This window comes from Leptonychotes weddellii, chromosome 14, assembly GCF_054177405.1.
Source record: "Leptonychotes weddellii isolate Sample4059 chromosome 14, ASM5417740v2, whole genome shotgun sequence".
In the NCBI taxonomy this organism is placed as follows: domain Eukaryota; kingdom Metazoa; phylum Chordata; class Mammalia; order Carnivora; family Phocidae; genus Leptonychotes; species Leptonychotes weddellii.
Genome location: NC_138382.1, coordinates 51,455,113 through 51,478,041, shown reverse-complemented (window position 1 = coordinate 51,478,041; position 22,929 = coordinate 51,455,113). Strand labels below are relative to the sequence as shown.

The following is a 22,929-nucleotide window of genomic DNA, read 5'->3' as shown; positions in this document are numbered from 1 at the left end:
CCAAACTACCACCTGTAAGAGACCTCCCAGAACCTTGGAGCCTGGAGATCCTAGAGGCTGTCCCAGGACCAGGATCCTGAAGCCCAGAGACAGGAGGGGCCCAGTCAAAGGTCACCCAGCAAATAGCAAACAAGTAGGAGCCCAAGGCTCCAGTCCCAGGACAGGCTCTGCCCTCGGATTGGGATATGAATGATAACAAGGGCCCTTCAACATGCACGTACTTCCAGGGCCCCTGAATGCATTAGCCCCATCTAGCATGACCTGCCCTCTGCCCTGTGAGGGAGGGAGGCTCATTAGACCTGTTTTACGAGAAGCTCAGGAGGGTAGAGACCTGCCCAGCAGGCAGTAGCCAGAAGTTGGCAGAAGAAGATGGGGACCGGGCCGGGGCCCCTGGTTTGGCAGACGCACTGCTTTTGGTACCCTGGGCCCTGGGTGCAGGGCTCAAAGACCTTTCCTCCAGCTCAACAGTTTTCCTGCCTGTGTTTCCATCACCTCCTGTGCTGTTCTGCCCCTGGCAGGTCACCCTAGCCTGGGGTGAGACCATCTAGAGGGTTCTCCATCCCTCAGACATGCTCAGATTCTGAGTGGCTGTTTTCATTGGCAAGGCTTGGATGCTTCTGGCGTTGGAGGGGAACTTTTCCCAAATTATTACGGTTCTTAGTTGCTTTGACCTTCAGTAGTACATTAGGAACGATAGCAGTGGTGCTGGTTTAATGATAATTAAGATTACTGTGACTAATTCCCCATGATGCTCTCCAGGGTCTGCTGTCCGCCGTACCCCCCACCCCAAATTGGCCTCCCATGCTTCCTGTGACACCCCTGTCCTACACACCCTCTCACCTCCCCTATGCTCCCCATGTTCTCATCTGGGTGTCGGTCATTGCTGAAAGGGAATCTAGAGGACCCAGTTCACTCCCTCCCCTCCACCACCCCACACAACCTGTCCCCCCAGTGCATTTTTCCTTTTAGCATTTATCATATAACACATTTTACTTACTGCTGCACTATCTAACGCTGACTAACATTTTACTTAGATCCTACTTATTTATCCTCTCCTTCCCTGACTGGATGGTTGGAATGGAAGCTCCCTAGGGGTGGGGATTTTGTTCCCTGCTTTGTCCCTGCCACCTATCACAGTGGCTGACACATAGCAGGTGCTCAGTAAATTCACATAGACTGAGTGAACACTCTTCTCACTGCAGGCCACCCTCCTCCACCCTCTCCATCTGGCTCATTTCTCCTTGTGTTTCAAGACTCAGCAGAAGGGCCTCCTCCTGCAGGACACCTACCCTGATTGCTGGTCCCAGGTTCGGTGGCCTCTTCCAGGCCCCAAGCTGCCGCCCTACTCGTAGCATGCTTTCCCACCCCCTGCTCACCCCATGCAGCCCTGTAAGTGCCCAAGGGTTAGGCTTTCTTGGCATTGTTTGCCTGTTTCACAAAGAAGGGCGGTGCAGGGTGTGAGCTCCCCACTGCGGCTGGGATGGGCTGCGCTAGGAGGGCCTGCACTTGCCCCCTGGCCTTCCAAAAGCTGCTGTACTTGGAGCTTTGTCAGCCACCTGGGCAGGGGTCTTGCAGAGGGGCTTCCTCAGAGTAGATCATACTCCTAAATGCACTGATCTCAAGCTGCTGCCCCAACAGCCACAGAAGCCTTTCCCGGGGGGACCCACCCCTCAAATGAATCCCCCTTCTGGCGCCTCCCACCAGCCCCCACCAGTACTTCCTCCTTGTCCTGCTCCTCAAAAGAATTCCTTCTCCCAGAGCCTCCCTGCTTCCTTCTCAGGGTGTTACCTGTTTTCTGGGCTGTCTTTCCAGCTGAAACCCCTTTGCATACTTTCTAGGCAGGGAGAAGCTTCACCTCCTTCAGAGTCCAGGGGCAGCCCCAGGCGCTGCAGTCTGGGCGGGCAGTGCCATGTGGGCTTGGAGACCACTTAGCAGGATCTCAGCCACGGGGGTGGGGGGCAGGTAAGGATCGGGTCCTAGGGATGCAGACCTGGGAAGGCGTGTTAGGACTTCAGACTTGGAGAAGCTGGGGTATGGGAACAAAGTGTTGAGATGGGGACACAGCTAGGCCCAAGGCTGCCTGTGCAAGCAGGATCCCTGAAGTCAACTTCCACGTGAGGTCAGCACTCCGCCTGTGGGGTCAGGCGGCCACGGCGGGGATGCTGGGGGAGCTGGCCTGGAGTGTCGACGCGTTGGGGAAATCGCCTCCAGAAAGGAACTCTGGAGACAGGTGCCTGCCGCAGAGGTGGAAGGACTGAGGAAGCGGAAAGTCCCTGAGTAGAGTCCCCTGGTCACGGTGGTGTGTGACAGAGGCCCAGCCTCTGTCCATCAGGCAGGGGAGTGACCGCCATGTCCCCAGCTGGAGGACAGGAGAGGCACATAATTAACTCCGGCTGAGCCGCTGCTGACGGAGGACGGGTCTCCTGAGTGATGAGTGTGGCTGTGGGCCGAGGGGGTGATGATCCCGCTGGGCCTGCAGTCACTGCTCACCTCCGAGCGGGCGTCCAGTGAGTGTTTGAGCGCAGGCAGGAGCTGTGTCAGGCCGCAGACCTCTGGGGGTTCCCCGGGGGACAGCTCTGGCCCGTGTCCCAGGAAGGACTGTCGGGCTTGGATGTGGCTTCCCAGGGAAAGTCGGTAGAGTGGGTAGCTGGCCTGCCCCTAACCTGCATCCGGTCCAGCGCTGGACTTGGCAGCGTCCCCAAGACCCCGCATCCTTTCCTGGCTCTTCCAGCTCACTTCCTGGTGGCCCAGGGTATACAGGGGCCTGGAAGAAGCTGGGACTCCCCCCTCCCTCTGGGGTTTCCCTTTCTCTGCTTACTGCGTCTGTCCTTGCCCTCAGCCCCGTAACTGCCCAGCCCTTGCTCCTGCCATCTCCTGCCTGGACCCCCACACTAGCCTCATGAACCATCCCCTTGCCCAGCCTCTCTGCCTTCAAGTCACGTCCTTCAGGTGTCGGGAATGGATGTCTTCCCGGCTCAGCTCTGGTGATGTCGTTATCAGGTTAAGCCCTTTTAAGAACGCCCCTGGGTTTAATAGGTATGGAGCTTTTCTGTTTGCCATGATGCAAACATTCTGGAAATAGATACTGATGATGGTCACACCACATTGTGGGTGCACTTAATGCCACTGAATTATACACTTAAAAATGATGAAAATGGTTAAAAAAAAACAAACCCAAACAAAAGCTCCCTGGGGCCTCCAGAATAGGGTGCAGCCCTGTATGTGGGTGCTCAACCCCCCCTTCCAATCCATCTGTCATTTCTTTCATCTGCCCATGGAGTGCTCCAACCCAGAGAACCACTTGCTCTTCCCAAGACTGATCCCACTTTTCCTGTCTCCTTGTCTCTCCCCATGGAATCTCAGGATTAGAGTCTTTTACTAATTTAGCCCTTTACTCCGTGAAATAATCCTTTCTACAGCCTCTTCCTGCAGGCTTCTCCCTGAACACCCATGGTGACGGGCAGCCCGCTGTCTGCCCAGGCATTTGACCCCATTTCTGGGCGGCTTGGACGGTAAGAGGCAGAGGCAAGGTTTAGAGCATTATGGCCTGGTTTTGAGTCCCAGGATCAGGACTTAACTAGTCATGTGACCTCGAGCTTGTCAGTTAAGCTCCCTGAACTTGTATTTTCTCCCCTGTTAAGTGAGGGGTAATGTTGGTATCCTTTCCATAGGGTCATTGCAAATATTAAATGAGATCCATTATGAAAGGTGAAAGAGATCATGCACGTAAAGAATTTAGCATGGTGCCTGGCATATAAGTCAGTGCCGGAGAAATGTTAGTTTGATATGTTTAATAAGTTGAACCAAAACCTGGCCTTGAGCACGAACCAAAACACAGATTGTTAGGGCCTGAAGGAATCGGAGAGACGAACCGTGGCGGTCATTTGCAGGCTCCCTGACACCTAGTCCCCCTCTCCTGCTGGCCAGGTTGCACTTGGTCCCTGGGACTTTCTTGGGTCAAGTCCGGCCAATGAGGTCCATTTAATTGCGGGTTGAGTCTCTGGAGAATTTTCTTTTTCCTTCTCCTTTGGCAGCTAGCAGCATTTAGATGGTGGCAATACCATCAGTTTGGACCCCTGAGTTACTGGGATGCATCGAGCCCCCCTCAGGGAGAGAGAAATCCATTTTTTCTGGAATGCCCCATTGAGATTTGGGGGTATTGCTCTGAGATTTGGGCGTGGTTGTTGCCACAGCATAGGCTAATCTCTCCCGACTGATAAATCTGCTCACTCGACTTTCTCGTTTTTTCTAAGCGAAGGTCTGTGAAGAAGACGTCACAGGGCGAGGCAGGGGCAGGCCTGGCCCCACCCTGTGCAGGACTGAAACCTGTGCTTGGCAGAGCTGGGTTTATTCTTTCTTTCTTCTCTTTCCTCCTTGGTCTTCCCCATCACTGGGTCCCGTTAAGGAGGCCGTTGAGATTGACCCATTTGACTGGGTCCTGTTGACGTCAGGTGCTGGTCAAACCCAAGCCTCGGAATAGCCTGACCAGTGAGCTCTGCTCTGGGCACTCGTTTTTTCCAGGGGTGCTGGGCCAGGTTGCTCATCAGGCCTCACATCTGGACCATGGCCACCACCTCCCAGCTGACCTCCTTTCCCCCCCACTTCCAGGGCCTCTTCCTCCAGACCAGCCTCCAAAGGCATCAGTGTAAAGCCGGCTTCCATCTCTGCACTTCCCTGATTAAAGTTCTGCAGGGCGTCCTGCTGCCCAGAGGAAAGAAAGCACGCCCTGCCTGGTGTCCAAGCTTCCCCAGGGCGCCGGCTCACCCCACCCATCCCTTCTGCACCCAGTGCTCCTGCCCCAAAAGCAAATGCCCCATTTCTCCCGTGTGCCTGGCACTTCCCCATCCCGGGCCTTCGCTCACGCTCAGTCTCAGCCCGCTGCGTCTCCCCGTCACCTCTGTCTCTTTTACACCTTTCGGGGCTCAGCCTGAACGCACCTCCTCCAAGAAGTCTGGGCAGAACATGTCAGCATGACTTGAATATACCTTCCTTTTTGCATGACTTGTGTCTCTACCGTGGTTCCCACTTTTATCTGGCCTTGTGTTCCAGCTTTTTGTTTCTGTCTCCTCGCTCACTCCCTGGCGGCCGGGAGCAGCCCCAGCACCCAGCACAGGCCCTGGCTCTTCATTGCCCCCCATGAGTATTATGGGAGCAAAGGATCCCGTGACTGATCTACACCTCCGCTGTGCCCCGCACCGCATTTTACCGAATGGTTCCTGTGTCTCTCACCTCCCCTAGACTGCACGTCCCTGAGGGCAGGGACCAAGTCTTACCCCCTCACACCTCCCGCCCTCCCTCAGCAAATGGCGAGGAAGAGAAGCGCATCGTGGAGGCGTATGTGGGGCAGAGAGGGGCAGAGATGGCTTGGTGGCACGCAGGTGACCCGGGCCCCCATCCCCAGGGGAAGGGCTGACAAGTTGTGATATTTGTGCAAACGGCCACCGCCCCCTCCCCCCTCCCGACCGGCAGCCTTCCTGTGCTTCGTGTTCATGACCCTGACTTTTAAGACTATCACACCTGCCTGTGCGGGGGCACTCATCGAGAGCTAACCAAGAAACGCAGTTTGTATCCACCAGTCTGAAAAACATTTTTTGGTTTGGGTAGATGGCTTTCCCCGTGCAGAGGAGGGACGTGGGCTGTGGCCCCAACATCCTCAAATAACACAGTCTGCAGCTGACCAAGAATGCAGAGTGACAACTTCAGGGAGAAGAGAGAAATGCCAGGTTTTCTCAGTATCCAGGATGGACAGTCTGGCTCTCTGGAGGCTTTGAGAAGCAGATGGTCTGTCCATCACCCCGAGGAAAGGGTGTGAAAAACTCAAGATGGCTGGAGTTAATAAGCTCTTTGGGACAGAGATTCAGATGTGACTACTCTTCTTTCAGGCTGTATCCACCCGCGGGGGCCGCATCCACCACGCGGCATGGTACGCTCAGCCAGTATGTATTAAACACCTGTTTGGAACCAGGCCCTTTGCTGGGCACGGGGGACGCGGGGGGACTAAGACAGCCCAGTGCACCAGATCTGAGCTGTAGCTGCTTATGTCTCTTCAATTCTGGTTTGACATCAGTGTCCTGCACGCTGGGGGACATATTTTAAATGCACAGCATGCTTTCTTTCTACTTTTTCCTGTCATCGTCTTTTTTTATCTCTCTTTAAAGTTTCACCTTTCTCTAATAGTTTTCCAGGTGTTTTGATTTCTTACATTTCAAAATTTTTCCAGCAGGTGGTTGGGAATGTTTATTAGTTGATGCTGTCTAATTGCAGTAACAGACACTCCTGTATGAGAGTGGTTTCATGTATTAAGGTGGTTTCTTGCTCGTGTCATAGTCAAGTGCAGGTCAGAAGGGTGTGTTGGTTGGGCCCTCTGGGGAGCAGGTGCACTGGGAAAGGTACAGATGGAGTCAGAGGTGCACTGGGAAAGGTACGGGGCGGCGGGGAGGGAGCAGAGAAAGGCAGGACAGGTCTTCTGACTGGGGGCAGATCTGGCCCCCATGAAAAGCAGGGCACGGAGGAAGCAGGGTGGGGAGAAAGAGGCCCAGGTAGCATTGTGGCTCTGAGAAAGTCCCAGCCAGACCAGGGACTCCAAGCTTGCCTGCTATTGAGACTTGTGCTGGCCAGAAACGGTGAGCCCCGGTTCCACCGCCAGGCTCAGCCAAGCGTTGGGTTGCCAGGCAGGAGTGGGGCGTATCCCAAGGGCATGGCTCCCAGAGGCTATCAGCTCTTGAGACTGTCCTCCTTCTGGCAGTTTCTCTTGAAGTGGCAGTGCCCTTCCATGATGACCACAGGGATTTGGGGGTGGGGGCGCTCCACCACTTATAACGTGTAGGACCTTGGAGTCTTCCCTACTCATACTGTGGATGGAACAGAGAGCGCAGGACACCCGTGGAGGGGCTTCATAGGCCAATCCCGGGCAGAGCGCACATCACCTCACTCACCTGCCATTGCCCAAAGCTCAGTGGTCACAGGTGATTGTGAGGAAGACTGTGGAATGTAGCGTCGCTTCGTGCCTAGGGAGAAAAGCAGGACACAGATACCCTGGAGCGGGGATTGGGTGTCCCTATCCAGACTCTGCCTGCCTCTTCCTCACTGTTGATACTTGGTGCAAATGACTCACCTCTCTGACCCTCAATTGCTTCATCTATCAAAATACGAATAACAAAAGGACATACTTCACAGGGTTGTTGTGAGGATTAAGTGTGTTAATATATATATAAAGACATGAGAATAGTACCTGGTACAAATAGATGCTGTCTTATTACTGTTACTCCTAATGTTTCCAAACGTAGTATGTCAATAAATGTTTCTTGAGTATCTGCTTTGTTCGAGGAATTTTATGTGTCACAGGGACCTACTTGTTTCTCCTAGCACTTAATAGGGGCTCAGAAAATGTCTGAATGAATGAATTTCCATGGGAAAACAAGATAGTGTTTAATTCAGTTGGCCATGGTGCTGGGCTAATTTTAAACATGATTTCACGATAAGAAATGTGAAGTCCTGTTCTTCAGCTCAGAAAGTCAACCCCAGAAGAACAGAATGAGAAAGATTTAACATGGTTGCGAAAGCAGGCTGGGTGTGAGAAGCCTACTGGTTTAAAAACGACCTCCTGTCTTTATAAAAATAATATGTGCATTTAAAATTTTTTTTGAGCAAAACAAATAGGTACAAAGAAGAGAGTAAAAACAAATCGTTCAAAAGCTCACCATTTTTAACATTAGATGAGTCTCATTCCAGACATGTTGCCATGCATACGTTATATGGAGAAAGATGGACAGAAATCATTTTATAAAATGAGATCATTATTACATGCTATTTAAAACTGATGTGAAGTTTTATTTTTTTTGAATGCCACAGGAGAAAATAAGGAAATATAATTACTCCACATTAAACGGTTTTGCCTTCACTACAGACAGTCTTGTTTTCTGAAATATCAAGGGTAATAAAAGACAATGAAAAGCAGTGAGGTTAGAGTCCTGGCTTTTAAACTCCAGTTTTCAATTGTAGATGGTATCGATCCAAGTTTTCCTGTGGAAGAAGAGGAAATTTGCAGTCCTACAACTCCTTTTCCCCTCCTCCTCCTTCTGAATTTTGTTATGTTATTTTCTTCACTTTACCGGTTGTTTCGTGTGAAATGGGTGCAGAACTCACAATTGCCCCTTGTTAACCACAAGCCTCCGTTCTTGAGATCTGTGTTTTGAGTCATGTTATGGTTGGCTGCATTTCTCATCAAGTAGTCTTTTTCTCCACCCCCCCCGCCCCAAGAAAGTTTCATAGGTGTTTTGTTACCAAGAGATTATGTGTGATGCTTTAGTAGTTTTTACTGATAGTAAGGTCTGTGTGAAGTAGGTGCCAAATACAAGGACTGCATTCTAAGGTTGCATTAATAGAAGTCCGTGCTCAGAATGTGGGAGGTGATCATTTCGTTCAATTTAGCCTTGTGTGTAGGCATGCTCTGAACAAATCAATAAGGAAAATACAACCAACAGAAAAATGAGCAAAGTCACTGGTCCCAAAGAAGAAACAAAACACATATAAACATATGAAGAGATGGCTTATCCTCTTTAATCATCAGGAACAGACAAATTGAAATGACATCAGTATGTACAAGATTGGCAAAAAGTAAGGTTGATAGGGATGTGGAGTAGTGAGTCCTCTCAAACGCTGACAGTGGGAGTGTCAATGGATAAAACCACTTTGGAAAAAGGTGGGAAATCCTGTGATTTAACGATTCCATTTCCAGGTTTAGACGCTAGGGGAGCTCTGCACGTATGTGCCAGGGGACACATACAGAAATTTTCAACCGTCTTATTTACAACAGCAACCAAACAAAATACTGGTAATAATCCAAGTGTCCACCAGCGGGGCAAGGAACAAATAAACCATGGCATATTCCTGCCCTGGAATACTACACAGCCCTGAAAATGAATGAACTGCCGTGTTCAGCAATAAACATCTCACAAACAACACAAAGCCATTAAGAGGTTTTCGGTTCAAGTTTCAGGCAAAATATACAGCATGATTCTACATATATATACATTCAAAAACAAGTAAAATTACATGATATAGTGTTTAGGAAACATAGACATGTAATAAATAAAGAAAAGCAAGGAAGGGGTACCTGGGTGGTTTAGTCGGTTGAGCGTCTGCCTTCGGCTCAGGTCATGATCCCGGGGTCCTGGGATCGAACCCCGCATCAGGTTCCCTGCTCAGCGGGAAGCCTGCTTCTCCCTCTCCCACTCCCCCAGCTTGTGCTCTCTCTCGCTCTCAAATAAATAAATAAAATCTTAAAAAAGAAAAGCAAGGAAGGATAAATTCAGACTAGGGGTGCCCCCTGGGTGAAGGAGGGGGTGATCCTCAGGGTGGCCACACAGAGGCTTCCACACAAGCTGGGTGTTGGGTATACCATAGGTTCGTATTACTATTTTTCATATTTTATGTAAGTTGTATGTATATGGTATATTCTTTTCTACAAATATTTCATAATAACATTATTTAAAATAAAATAGTGCTCTGAAGTGACATTGCCTGGGATGGAATCCTTACCCTTTATGTGACCTTGGACAAGTTATAACTTCTCTGGAGCTCCATTTCCTTCTCTGTAAGGGTGGAAATAATAATAGTATACCTGCCTTATAACAGTATTGTAACAAATAGGGTAATTTACATGAAGTTCTTAATACTGTGCCGAACACAGAGTGAGTTCATGATGCATTCATGATGCATGTTAGCTAGCATCCCTTTTCTGTGCCGGGCAGATGGAGGTATTTGGGGGTGGGGGGTGCATCCTAGAAATGTCTGTCCTCTGAAGCCTCTGGTGACCACAGATGGAAAGGGTGTGACACCATATCCTATGGGGATGATTAGAAGAGGTCGTTTGGCCTGAAAGTATCTTCTGCAGTCAAGTCAGGCTGCCCGAGTTTAGGTGTCTGAAGGGCTCTCGTGGGAATGGAAGACTGTACGAATTCTAAAACGCCCCAGAGCAGGGGTGGCCAGCCACGTTCATTTGTTTATGTATTGTCTGTGGCTGCTTCTGGGCTACAAGGGGTTGACGAGTCACAATAGACACCATATGGTCCCCAAAACCTAAAACATTTACTGCCTGGCCCTTTACAGAAAAAGTTTGCTGACCTTTGCTCTAGGATGAGAACTTGAAAGAGAAATGCAAAAGGAGGGTGATATTTAAGACTTCATAAGAAGCAGAGCTGGCCAAAGACAACTTAGCTCCCCCGTGAAGGAGTGAGACTCCTGCCACTGGAGAGATGTAAGCAGATGCCAACTGCTCCTGGAGCAGGGGGCATGGAGGAGGGCTTTGTATCTGGGGCAGGTTGGACACATCAGTGTTCAAATTCTTCTTAAAGTCTGAAATTCTGTACGGAGTAATTCTCAGTTTCAAATTGGTCGTTATTAACTCTGACATTTCCTTGGCATTTTTACATTTTAACTCTCAGCAACATTTGCTTTGAAATTTTTAAGTCAAAAAAAGTATTTTAATTCTTTAAAAATGAGATTTAAATGAAAAATGGGATGTATTCGAGTTCTACTTCTTCATTAAAAAAATGGATTTGCATGGTTTTGGGATCTATTCCCATTTATAGGTGCTGAATTTTAAGAGCCTATATGTGACAAGTGTGTCCTTACCAGGAAGAAGGGGCCATCGGAAGTGAAATCAGGGCAGGGAGTTTGGGGGCAGTGACCGTGAACTGCTGTAGGTGTGGAGTCCGTGGAGGGCAAAGAGGAAACATACTGGAGAGGGAAGAGGAGTGGGGGCGGGGGAAGCAACAGTTCCTGAGGGTCTACTGTGTGCCAGGGCCCATGTCCAGGTCGCAGAACTGAAGATCAGAGGCTGTGGCCCATCGATAAGCTTTGAACTACTGCATGAGAATGTGAGTGGGTGGGAGGGCTCTAGTTGGAGAGGTGGGAAAGTCGGAGAACATGATAAAGCCCATAGCTTTCTTCCGGGACACAAGAACCCCCTTATAGGGGGCTCTGAGAGCAATTCATCAAAAGCCAAAGCGCTCAAAGACAACTTGCCATAAACAATTTCTCAGAATGATAGTTTTGCCCAGTGACCAGCTCACTAAAAGCCGTCTGACAGACGCCTTAAATGGAGGGAGTAGAGAAGCTTTGGCATCTCCCTGGTTCATGCAGGGGCGGGTCTGAAGTCTGCAAGAAGAGGACGGTAATAAACAGGCATTAGGGGAACGTCTCCGAGTGCAGCCTTTAGAAAGGACTGAAATGTGAGACACAGGTGAAATTGACTTTCACCAGAGCCGGAAGGACGAAGCCTCGTGAAATGGCCGTGTGAAGTGTCTGCGAGGAGTCCCTCAGGAAACTCAAACTTAGAGAAATTCCCCCAGTGATTTGGTGAATTGATTATGGGGCAAACTGATGTGCAGTGGATTAACTTTGAGGGAGTGTGCTCAAGTGACCGGCTCATCCAGCCTCGCGGGCGGGCCACTCACCTGCCCTTCCCTAGGCCAAAGACAAAGATCATACACGGGCAGGGACCTCTGGGGTGCTCCCCTTCCTGGTTTCCAGGCATTTTATGCTGCTAGCAATAGAATGCCCTTCTCAAATTAAGCATCACATGGAACCCTGATGCTGAAGACAGAATAGCTACTGGTGGAAGCGAAGGCAAGGAGAGCTACTGGTGGAAGCGAAGGCAAGGAGCCCAGAGGCCCCCTTGCTGGCTCTAGAACATCTCTGCCAGGTCCTAGGCCCCCGAGGGGCTGAGCTTGACAACCTCCAAGCTGGTCCAACCACAAAGACTCAGCTTTGGTCAGCTGGAAAGTCCCTCTAATTAGGCCACTATTGGTACCAGGCAAGAAGATACATTACCAGAAATGAGGATAAGGGAGAATAGCAGCTAAAATGGGACAGATATGTCCATGTGATTTTTATTTGGTAGTCACTATCAAAGTGTTCTCTGTAGGGGAGCCGAGGGAGTGTGCTGGGTGCCCAGAAGGTGGCTTATCCTGCCTCAGGTCCACAGTGCTGATCAGGAGGAGGCCTGGGCTTGAAGCATTATCCTGGGGGAAATGGTCCTTTCTAGAACACTGCTAGCTTTAATATCCCCTTTGCCTGATGAGCTGAGTTCTCCAGACTATTGAGAAAGCTCTGAACTGGGAGTCGTGAAATCCCTCCCCTAATCCTGACAGGACCATGACAAACCCCCTCCCTCCCCTAGTCCTCGGTGTGCATCTGAAAATGAAGGTACGGGGCTGGCTAGATGAGCAATGCCCACGTGTTTGGATTTCACACATCAGTAAAAAGCTAAAGGAGCGCTGCGGGGAGGGGGGCCTGGAAGAGAAACTTAGATTAAAAAAAAACAAACACTTTATTTTGATGGCTCCTGGGTGGCTGAGTCAGTTAAGCATCTGCCTTCAGCTCAAGTCGTGATCTTGGGGTCCTGGGATGTAGCCCCACATCGGGCTCCCTGCTCAGTGAGGAGCCTGCTTCTCTCTCTGCACCCCCCCCCCGCTCGTGCGCGCGTGCTCTCTCTCTCTCTCAAATAAATAAATAAAATCTTTAAAAAAAACTTTATTTTGTCACATCAGGACATTAAAAACAAAACCCATCTATCGTCTGTAATTTTATAACAGAAAAACATTTTAACATCATACAAACTAGGAAGTATCTGTAAATTAAGGATAGTTTTTAAAAGGGAATACACTTAACTTTAAGGAAAAGCTCATTATATTATTCTTACTTTTCTCATTTTACTTCACTGTGTGAGTTTTCTGTTGCTGCCCTAACAGATGACCACAGATTTCGTGGTTTACGCCACAACCACTCATCGATCGGCTCACAGCCCAGGGGCCAGAAGTCCAGGCCTTGTGTGATTGTGTTGGGTCCTCTGCTCGGGACTTCACAAGGTGTCAGCTGGGCAGGGTTCTTAACTGGAGGCTCACCTGGGGAAGAGCCAGGTCTTTTTGATTTTAGGACTGAGGCCCCCATTTCCTTGAGCTGTGGCCCCCTTCATCTTCAAGCTAACAGGCACACAGAATGTATCTTATGCTTGGAATCTGATTTCACTCCCGCTACGAGCAGGAAAGATCTCTGCTTTTCCGGGCTTGTGTGATTACATGGATCACCTGGATAATTCTTTAAGGTCAGCTGATAAGAAACCTTAATGATATCTGCAAAGGTTTTGCCTGTAACATAACATATTCATGAGAGTAAGATCAAGGGGTACAGGTCATGGGGGCCAAAATTCTGCCTTCCACATGCAGCCTGGTGAAAACGGAGTCAGAGTAACATTTTGGAAATACTAGAAGATTCTTCCAGCTCAAATACTGGTTGTCAAATAGTCTCCTGTTCTTGAATTGACATTCAGAAGTTGTGTATTTGGGAGAAGGCAGGACATCATCATTATTACAGAATCTTGCCCAGACTAGGTGCCGGGGAAATGTTTGCAGAGCAAACAAGTATTCCTAAGTTCCTTGTTGCTAATATTATTTTAATGCAGCTTTGATTATAAATCTCATGGTGCTTTATTATCATTGTCATTAGTTACAGATTAGAAAACAAGCTGAAATCATTACAGGAATGTATTAAAATGGAAATGATTCAGTAAATCACGGTAGAAACAATTAAAACATGACCTGCTCTGTTCTGTCTGCTGTGTTCTGCGGAGGGTGGAGAGCGTTGCTTTCAATCAAGGAACAGGGACAATTAATAGAGGGCCCCAGGAAGCAATAAGAATTTAATCTTTCTTCTTTCCCTCCCCCCTTCCTTCCCACCTTCCGTTTTCTCTCTCTCTCTCTCTCTCTCTCTCTCTCTCTCTCTCTCTCTCTCTCTCTCTCTCTCGGCAAAAAAATTAGCATGGTCATTTTTTAAATTAAATTTAAATTTAAAAGTGGCATTATTTCCCAAATCCCTGCAGGCTGCAATCCAACACCCTCACTTGGCCCCTTAGCCTTCGCCCAGGGCGCTTTGCCGCCATCCGGGCCCCGCCCCTCTCCCCGCTCGACCACCGTGCCCCATGTGCCGTGGCCACCTCTGCGCTGTCTCACCGCTGGACAGTGGGCTCTCTGAGGCCAGCCACCACTCACACTCGTGTTTCCAGCTCTGTTGGCACCCACTGTGGGTCAGAGTCTCTCAAATGAGGATGGAGCAGCAAGTACTAACCCCCTCTGGTCCCACATTATGGTCCCTTAAGGGGAAGGGAGAGGGAGCAGAAAGGAAGAGGAGGACACAGAATGGAGAGGAAGACAAAAATAAGGAGAAAGATGTGGACGTAGAAGGAGAGGAGAGAGGGCAGATACAGGAAGACTGTCAGAGGGCTCCGTCATGCATGTGACGGATTCTTGCCGAGGCCCCTGGGTGAGCTCTGGGGGAGACCGCTGTGAAAACAGTGACAAAAATCTTTGCCTTCAGGGGCTTACATTCTAGTTGGGAGGTCAATCTACAGGCAACAAGAAAGAGACAAGATGATTTCAGATAATTTTAAGAACTGCCTTAGGGCGATAAATAAGGTGGCATGTTAGGGTGTGACTGGGGGTGGGGGATATTTTGTATAGGGGGACAGTGATGACTTCTCTGAGGAGGTAACAGCTATGCCGAGACCTGGATGATGAGAAGGAGGGAACCCTGTCGAGAACCAAGTGAATACTGTCCCTGGCAAAGAAAACAGCAAGTGCAAAGGCCCAGAGGCAGGAAGGAAATTGCTTTCCATTTCAAGGAGCAGAAAGGAGGCTGGTGAGCTGTACTTGGTGAGCAAGGGAGAGAGTGGAGGGAAATCAGGTCAGAGTGGGAGGCAGGTTGCACCTTGTGTCTTCTTGTATCCATTATGACAGGGAAGGTTCAGACCCTGGTACCAAACCTGTAAATGATACAAAATAGTTATTATATAACCAGTTAGCCTACCACGTAGAGCCTTTGCTAGCTGCCCTGCCTAAGAGTCATCTGATTGGGGGAATTTAAGCCCCAGGCACCTTACAGTTCTCTACAACTGACAAGATGTGCCAGCCTGTAGTGATTTTCTTTTCTGTCCCCAAAGGTTATTTTTATTGCCTTATAGGACGTTAACTCGTTTTGTATCTATTTTGGCAATCTTACCTTATTTCTTATTGTTCCATTCACTGTAAAAATCCCTGTCTCAGGTTTCCTTTTGAATCCACTTTGTCATCCTGCAGATCCCCCTATTAATGAGTTAAATAAAAGGTTGACACGTACCCACTATCGATTTTCATAAGAAGTATGTTTTTAACCTTTTGAGAATTATATTCTGCTAGGAGTTGGGCTTTAAGCGCACGGAAAGCAGGACAGTCAGAAGGACCGGTTTATGTTTTACAAAGCACCCTCCGACGGCGGCTGGGTGGTGAGCAGGCTCACCTGGGCCCCCGGGGAAGCGAGAAGCCCGGCTGGGCGCCTACCTCTGTACACGGAAGAGATGACCACATGGCTTGAATGATGGAGGTGCAGGTGGAAGTGAGTCCTAACTGACTCCCGATATTTGAGGACAATATGTCCTTGTTCATTTCCATACTGGATCGCCTGGATCTGTTTTAGGGCTCGGTTCTCCGCTCTAGGATGTGAGCGCCTGGGCAGGGGGCCGGGTCCAACTTGTATGTTACTACAAGGACTAAAAGGACTGAACACAGCAGTGCATGGCAAGTGTTTGCTGAGCGAATTCTTCCCCCTAGATTCTCCTCCTCCTCCTCTTCCTTTTCTTCCTCCCCTTCTTCCTCCTCCTCTTCTTCCTTCTTTTTTTATTGTGATAAAATATGCAAAACATAAAATTTACCATTTTAACCATTTGTTAAGTGCACAAAAGAGTGGCATATAGGTACATTCACATGGCTGTGTGACCATCACCACCATCGGTCTCCAGAATGTTTCCATCCTCCCAAACTGACACTCTGTACCCATTAAACACTGACTCCCCATTCCCCTCACCCTCAGCCCACCCAGCAGCCACCATTCTCCTTTCTGTCTCTATGAATCTGACTGCTCTAGAGGCCTCATCTAAGTGGAATCCTACAGTAACTGTCCTTTTGCATCTGGCTTGTTTCACTTAGCATAATGTCATCAAGGTTCATCTGTGTTGTAGAACGTGTCAGAATTTCCTTCCTTTTTAAGGCTGAAAAATACTCCGTTGTGTGCATATGCCGCATTTTGTTTATCCCTTCATCACTGTCCCCCTATACAAAAGGTGTGCAAATACCTCTTGGAGTCCCTGCTCCCGGTCCTTTGGGCTGTCTACCCAGCAGTGGAATGCCGACTCGCATAGCAATCCCAGTGAACCTTTTTGAGGCCTTGTAGTACTGTTTCTTCCTGCAGCTGCATGTTGTACGTTCCCACCAGCAACGCGCCAGCATCCCAATTTCTCCACATCCTCGCCAACACTTACCATTTTGTGCTTTTTTGATGATCGCCATTCTAATGGGTGTGGATTTGTCCCCTTTTGACATGTAAATGACTCCAGGAAGGGGGAGACCCCAGAGTGAGGCATTGGGGGGCCCTTTCCTCTGTGTGCTCTGCCGGAGAGCCAGCGGTCCTGGGTTGGGAAGGTGCTCAGCGGGAGGAGAGCCAGGATGGGGGGGTTCCAACATCACACTCACTGAGCTTATAGCCTGGGCTGCTGGCTGGCTTAGAGAGAGGCCTCCCAAGTGGGGGAGCTGAAACCCAGCAGGTTTCCCATGAGGAAATTTGTTTGTGTGAATCCACCGTTGGGCCCCTGTCCCTGGGGAAAGCTGTTTCTAATTCGGGCTTCTCTTTCTGTCTCTTGCTCTCCAGTGTGATAATGCAAAAGGGTTGAAAGCCTTCTACGATGCAATAAAATACGGACCGAACCACTTGATGGTGTTTGGAGGAGTCTGTCCATCCGTTACATCCATCATTGCGGAATCCCTCCAAGGCTGGAATCTGGTGCAGGTAAGGTCCGGGTCTCACCTTTGGTTGTCTTTGGCCACCAGTCTTTTGCAGGAATGGTTCCTTGTGCAACATGGCTCCTAAGTTGCCCAGTTCAGGCCTCCCTGACTCTTCCCTGGATGAATGATTGCCCAGCCCCCCGCCACCCCACCTCCTGGCCTGACCCCCAGGCCTGTGCTGGCACGGCCCGCGTGGTGGGTCTCTATGAGGTAGCCCCAACACCTCCGCTGCATGTTCGGAGTCCTTCAGTGACGGCCTAGCCTGACTCTGTCACCAGTGTCCAGCCAGTCCGCCTGCCCAGTGTCCTCTGCTGTCCCTGCCACTCCCTCTGTGCCTCGGCCCCTCGCAACCACTCACCCTTCCCCAAAGGCATCTTGCACCTTCGGGCCTCTGAGCCCTGCTCTCACTGTTTCCTAATCAGATGGGCCTTTACCTACTCGCTGCCAAGCCCCCCTCCCCCACTGACGTGGTCTTGTCCACCAAGACTGCTCCCCCGCCCACACACACAAGCCTTTGCTGGGGCTCCTGGCCAGGGTTCACTCTTCACACTGGCTAACGTCATACACCAGCCAGCCAGGGAGTGCATGGCCTGATGTAGGCGACACTCACCAGCGTCAACTGTTGTTTTGAACGGGAGAAGAAGAGTGTGGAAAGATGAGGGGTGGCCCACGCAGTTTGATCATGTCTTTGCTTCAGCCATCCAGCCATCCAGACATCCAACAGCTAGAATTCTGCGCCTGGGATTTTGGTAGACTCTGGGGAGACAGTGCTGACAGGACAGATAGGCGCCTACCCTTCCGTGCTAGGAGGGAGGTAGGCAGTGAGCAAGTAGGCAAGTCATCATCTAAGAGCAAACACTTGTGTCATACGTGTGCCAGACTTAGAACATAACAGACACTGTTCTGAGCGCTTCTTTGCATTGATGCAATCCCTATACCTGCTCTGTGCTGTAAGCGCTAAATCATTCTCATTTTATAAATCAGAAGACCCGGGCACGCAGAGGCCTAGTGACTTGCTCAAGGACGCTCAGCACTTAGGTAACTGAGCAGGGATTTAAACTCAGGGAGTCTTGAGCTGAGACTGTGGTAGGAAACAGCCAGGACGGAAATAAGCAGGGTGATGGGACTAGTGGTGACCGCCCCAAGGCAGTCAGGAAGGGCCTCTTGGCGGTGACATTTGAGCTGAGACCCAGAGCGTGAGAAGGAGCTGGCTGGGTCGATGGAATAGTCGATGCAGATGGCCTGTGCTGGGAAAGAACTTGGCTCATTCAGGGAGCGGAGAACGGGGCAGTGGGGCGGGAGCATGGTCAGTGGGGAGCCGGGGTGAGAATGAGGAGGCCAGCGGAGCCTGACCACAGCAGGATCTGGTTTCCCTGCAATCCTGTTGACTGAGGAGCTCGCATGAGGTGCTGGGGGTAGAGCCCCGACCTCACAGCTCAGAGGGAGGCTGGAGCTACCCGTGACTGAGGTATGAGGAGGAAGGGGGTGAGGTCCCAGGGAGGGCCATGCACTCAGCCCAGGGGCAAGGAAGGCTTCCCAGAGGAGCAACGTGGGGCTGGCTGGAAAGGAGCAGAGGATGTTGGACAGCTGGAGCCGTGCAGGAGAGCATTGCTGGCAGAGGAAACGGGGTGCTCAGGAGCGGGAGGTGGGGGAGTGCGTGGGCCTGGGGAGCAGTGAGTCATTCACTGTGGCCTGAGCAGGCCACGCTGAATGTGGGTGGATACAGCAGGAGATGAGGCCCGAAGAGCAGCTCAGCATGCTATGGTGCAGAGCTAACCACGTGCCTGCGACCCAGCGCCGCTCACCTGGCTTCGAGCCCTGTGGCTCCTGCAAACAGCCGTGAGACCTTGGTCGGGTCACTCTCTCTGTGTTTGAGCTTCCTTTCCTGAAAACTGAAGAGCTCGCTCCACTCCCTAGGCAGCAGGGCCAGGCATTCCCCTGTATAGGGATTCCTCTGTAGAATCAGGGGAGGGAGAGGACTGATCTCATAGGACGGCTGTATGGATTCAGGGATGAAATTGTGATTAGAGCCAGGTCTGGCCCATCCTAAGCACTAAGTGTTCCTCGTTGCATTGTCACCCCTGCCCTGCCTCCTACTGCTTCCTGAGTTGAATACCTCGACTCCTCAGCCTTCTGGGTCTTTCTTGCCACATTGTCCCCCCACCCCCGAGATGCCTCATTCTCCCCATGCCTAGTGTGTCACCCATCCTTGGAGACCCAGCTTAAATGCTACCTCTTCCAAGAAGCCTTTCCTTACTGTACTCTCTAAGGTAGCCCCTCTAAAAATTCTTTTTCTCACTTCCCTGCATTTACTTCTAGCAGAACACGTACATAGCCCACCCGTCGTGCCCTCTGCCTGTCCCTCTCTTAGGGCTTTGCCCCTGTGGGGGCATGTTTAGCTGGGTTGTACGCTCCGTAAGGACAGAACCTGGCCCTGAGTTCCTCTTGTTTTTCCTAGTGCTTTACACTCCACAGACATTATTCTGCGTCTGTTGAATGATCAGAGGGGTGGAGGGAGGAAGGAAGGGATGGAGGGTAGAAAGACCTGCATGCAGATGGACATTTTGCTCAGACATGGCAGGCCAAGCTCCCTGGACCGTCCCCACACAGAGAGGAATCCAGGGAGCTTCCGGACCTTTTCATAGCCTCACTTGGAATGGTTTGCTCCTCAGAATTCTCTGAGGAGCTCCAGGAGGGAGCACAACGCTGAGGACTCTGGCTTGCCGGCCAGAGCGGCCTGGCCTCAGCATGAGCATGGAAGGCCTCCAGCTTCGAGAAGTTGACAAGACAGGAGACTGGGTTATGAAGTCGGGACCGTGTTAGTTATCACTGCATAATGAATCATGCCCAAATTTAGTGGCTTGAAACAACAATAATCATTATTGCATTATTTCCTTGGGTCAGAAATTCAGACGCAGAGAATGGCTTATGTCTGCACCATAATGTTTGGGGTCTAGCTGGAAGATTTGGAGACTGGACTCTAGCATCATCTGAGGGCTTGACTGGGGCTGGAGGATCAGCCCCCCAAGCAGCTCCCTCACATGGGGGGACACATCGGTGTCTCTCCTGTAGGTCTCTCATAAGGCTGCTAGAGTGTCCTCATGGCATGATAGCTGGCTTCCCCCAAAGCGACTCATCTAGAGACCAAGGCAGAGGTGGAAAAGTCTTTTAGGACCTTGCTTCAGAAGTTGCACACTGTCATTTATGCCTTATTCTCTTGGTCATACAAATTAGCGCTTATTTAGTGTGGAAGAGGACTATACAAGCCGTAGTGGGAGGTGAAAATCACTGGGGCCCATCTTGAAGGCTGACTACCACAGGAAGGAGGGATTCTGGGAAGGAGGCAGGATCGCAGGCTGCCCAGCAAAGGAAGCTCCATGCTGAGTCCCTTGTCTGTTTTGAGGAACTCCTGCTCATCCTTCAAAACCCTGGATAAGTACCTCTTCCTCTGTGATGCCTTCCCTGATCCCTTTCCTTCTGTGCCTCCCATAGCCCCAGAGTGAATTAATTGCTCCTTCCTCAACAGAGCCTGCTCTGTGAAGGCCATCTCCCACAAGCCAGTGTAAATTGGTTCTTGTGGGGAGGGAGCGAAACATCCTACTCCTTTTATGTACAAAGCACAGAGATACATACGGTACATAAGTAGATCTATAGTATCTGTGGCATTAAAATTTCATGAGCGGTGCAGGGATAGGAAAACATGTCTATAAGGGCTTCTCAGGAGAGTAATGGCGAAAAGAAGATTGGGAAGCGTGGTTCTACGTCATGTCTGTTGCATCTGATATTTTGTCATTAAAGGAATTACATTTTGTGGGAGATGGTTTATTCTACTTCCAGGTGTTCCCTGCTAGAATATAAGCTTCTTGGGGGGCAAGGGGCCCCCATTTTCTTTGTCCCCCAGCTCCCAGGGCCTAGCACAGGGCCTGGCACCCAGCAGGTCCTCACTGAGCGCCGAACTGACCTAAGTGCAGGGCGCAGGCTGTGGAGCCTGAAAACCCTCCGCGGCAACAATTTCTTCCCAGCGTGGACGTGACCGTGGTAAGGTGGAGGGCATGGGAGGGAACGCAGATTCTCGGCCCCCACTGCAACAGGATCACTCTGCATTGCTGCAGACAAGCACGGCCCACCACTACCCTAGAGATCTGCTGGGGGACTGCATAAGGTCAAGGGCTCCAACTGCACACTGATGGGGCCGCCAAGGGGCAGGGAACTGGATGGTGCCTGGCAGTTTGGAGAGCTCTGGGGACCTTGGAGGCAGAATCACAGGATGAGCCCAGGAGAGTAGACTTCTCCCAGCTTGTGGAGCCAGCCGAGGAAAGTGGAGCAACAAAGATCAGGATCTTGATAGGAAGTAACCTTGGAGCTTCTGCCTCCCTCCACGTTCTGGGAAGGTAGACTCTGGGGACCTCCCGGCCCCCTCCCCACCTCTGAGAGGCTGAGCTGGCTTTAGAGATGGTGCAGGGGCTGGAGGAGTGGGCCTACATTCACTCAAGGGATTCAGTAATCCCTTAACTTATTCAAAACTGGGCTCCCAAACAGAGTTTCGCAAATGGGAAAATGCATGTAATTTGTGTAATTGAAAAGGAGCTCTGACTGCCCTTTGGGGGAACAATGCTTGCTGGACAGCCTGGAATGTGTAATCAGTTGTTTCTGTTCCCTGGTGCTACAAAAATAGGGATTCGCGCGACGGAGGGGTGAAAATTCAGCCTGGTGCCAAAATCGGTTAAATTTAACTTTTGCCTTTTGCCGGGCTTCTTGATTCCTGGTTGCTGCGTCGAGAGGCTAATATTGTTTAAGTCATGATGTGAGTCACTCGGCCACTGGGGAGCGTCAGCTCAGCCAGCTAGATGCGAGGACCTTCTTAGAGTCCAGGCTCTGTCCCTCCCTGACCTGGTCAGATGCCGCCCTGGGGGAGCTCAGAGCTGGGCCTCCCTGGCAGGGACCTATCAGGACACAGGCTGGGAGGCATCTGGGAAGGGCCAGGGTCTGGCCCTGGGAGACAGCATGTTCAGACTGGAGGACACGCAGGAGTCTTCGCCTCCAGAGCTGCATGGTTCTGTGAGAGATGTTGCTGGTTCTCAGTGGTATAGGTGGGGAGATGGGGGAGCAATGGCTGAAGTTAGTGGGGAGCAGAGCTTCCACTCCCTGCAAGCAAGCCCTTATCGCTGAAGGTATCCAGAATGGGGCAGGCTGCCTGGCTGTGAATGAGGGGGTTCCCTGTTGCCTGAAGTTGCCCGAACATTCCAGTCTCATCCAGGCCTGCTGCTGGGGAGATCTAATACAGAGAGTGAGCATAGACCAGGTTCCAGGCTCTCAAACTATATTGTAAGAGTCACTTCTGGGGGCTGGGGATGGGCTTGTGTTAATGCAAATTCCTGGGCTCCACTCAGCGGGTCCAGGCTAAGGGATTCAGCAAATGCCTCAAGGGCTGTAGATCCACTTGTTGCCCCAGCTGCCATTGCAGTGCCTAAGCTCAGGCGACTTAGATGCAATTAATTCTTGGAGTCTTGCAAGACCGGGCACGTTCACCTCCCACACCCTGCGACTCTACGGCCTGGGACCCCAGGGACTCTAAGGAGTGCTCCTGGTCTCCAGAACTTCGGGGTATGCTGCCCCTGTTGGGAAGAAGCGGGGCAAATATCCCAGGGCTGCCAGGATGAAGCCCACAGTCCCAAGTGTGGTCAGAGGTTGCTCTCACCCTGCCCTGCTTCCTCATGTCCCTGGCCCCAGACAGAGTTCTCTCCCCCCAGCAGGACTGTGCTCGTTCCTTCTGGTGCAGTTTGCTGCCCCTTTTCCTGTGAAGTCCCCCATTCCTTGTGCTGTGCCATCCTCCCCCCCCAGTCCGCCCCCCCCGCCACGGCATGTGCTGCCCTGTGCCTGGGTCCGTCTTGGCTTGGAGCTGCCTGAGGCCGGGGTCTGCTCTCATTCAGCCTCGTGCGCCCGGCTTGACGCCGGCCTGGCTCCCGTGCTGAGGGGTCCTGGGGGAGTACTTGCTGACAGAGGCCTGGACGCCTGCCTTCTAGGCCTCAGTCTCCTCCTGAAAGAGGAGGGCAGATCA

The 22,929-nt window shown here is 51.0% G+C and overlaps 1 protein-coding gene across 1 annotated transcript in view; it reads left to right on the top strand.

Annotated features, from left to right (window-relative positions):
- Positions 1 to 22,929, top strand: part of GABBR2 (gamma-aminobutyric acid type B receptor subunit 2) — a 341,390-nt gene that overhangs the window by 89,668 nt on the left and 228,793 nt on the right. The window contains exon 2 of the mRNA XM_081803256.1: positions 16,738 to 16,875. Coding sequence (XP_081659382.1) covers positions 16,738 to 16,875 — 138 coding nt within the window. The remainder of the gene's footprint in view (positions 1 to 16,737; positions 16,876 to 22,929) is intronic.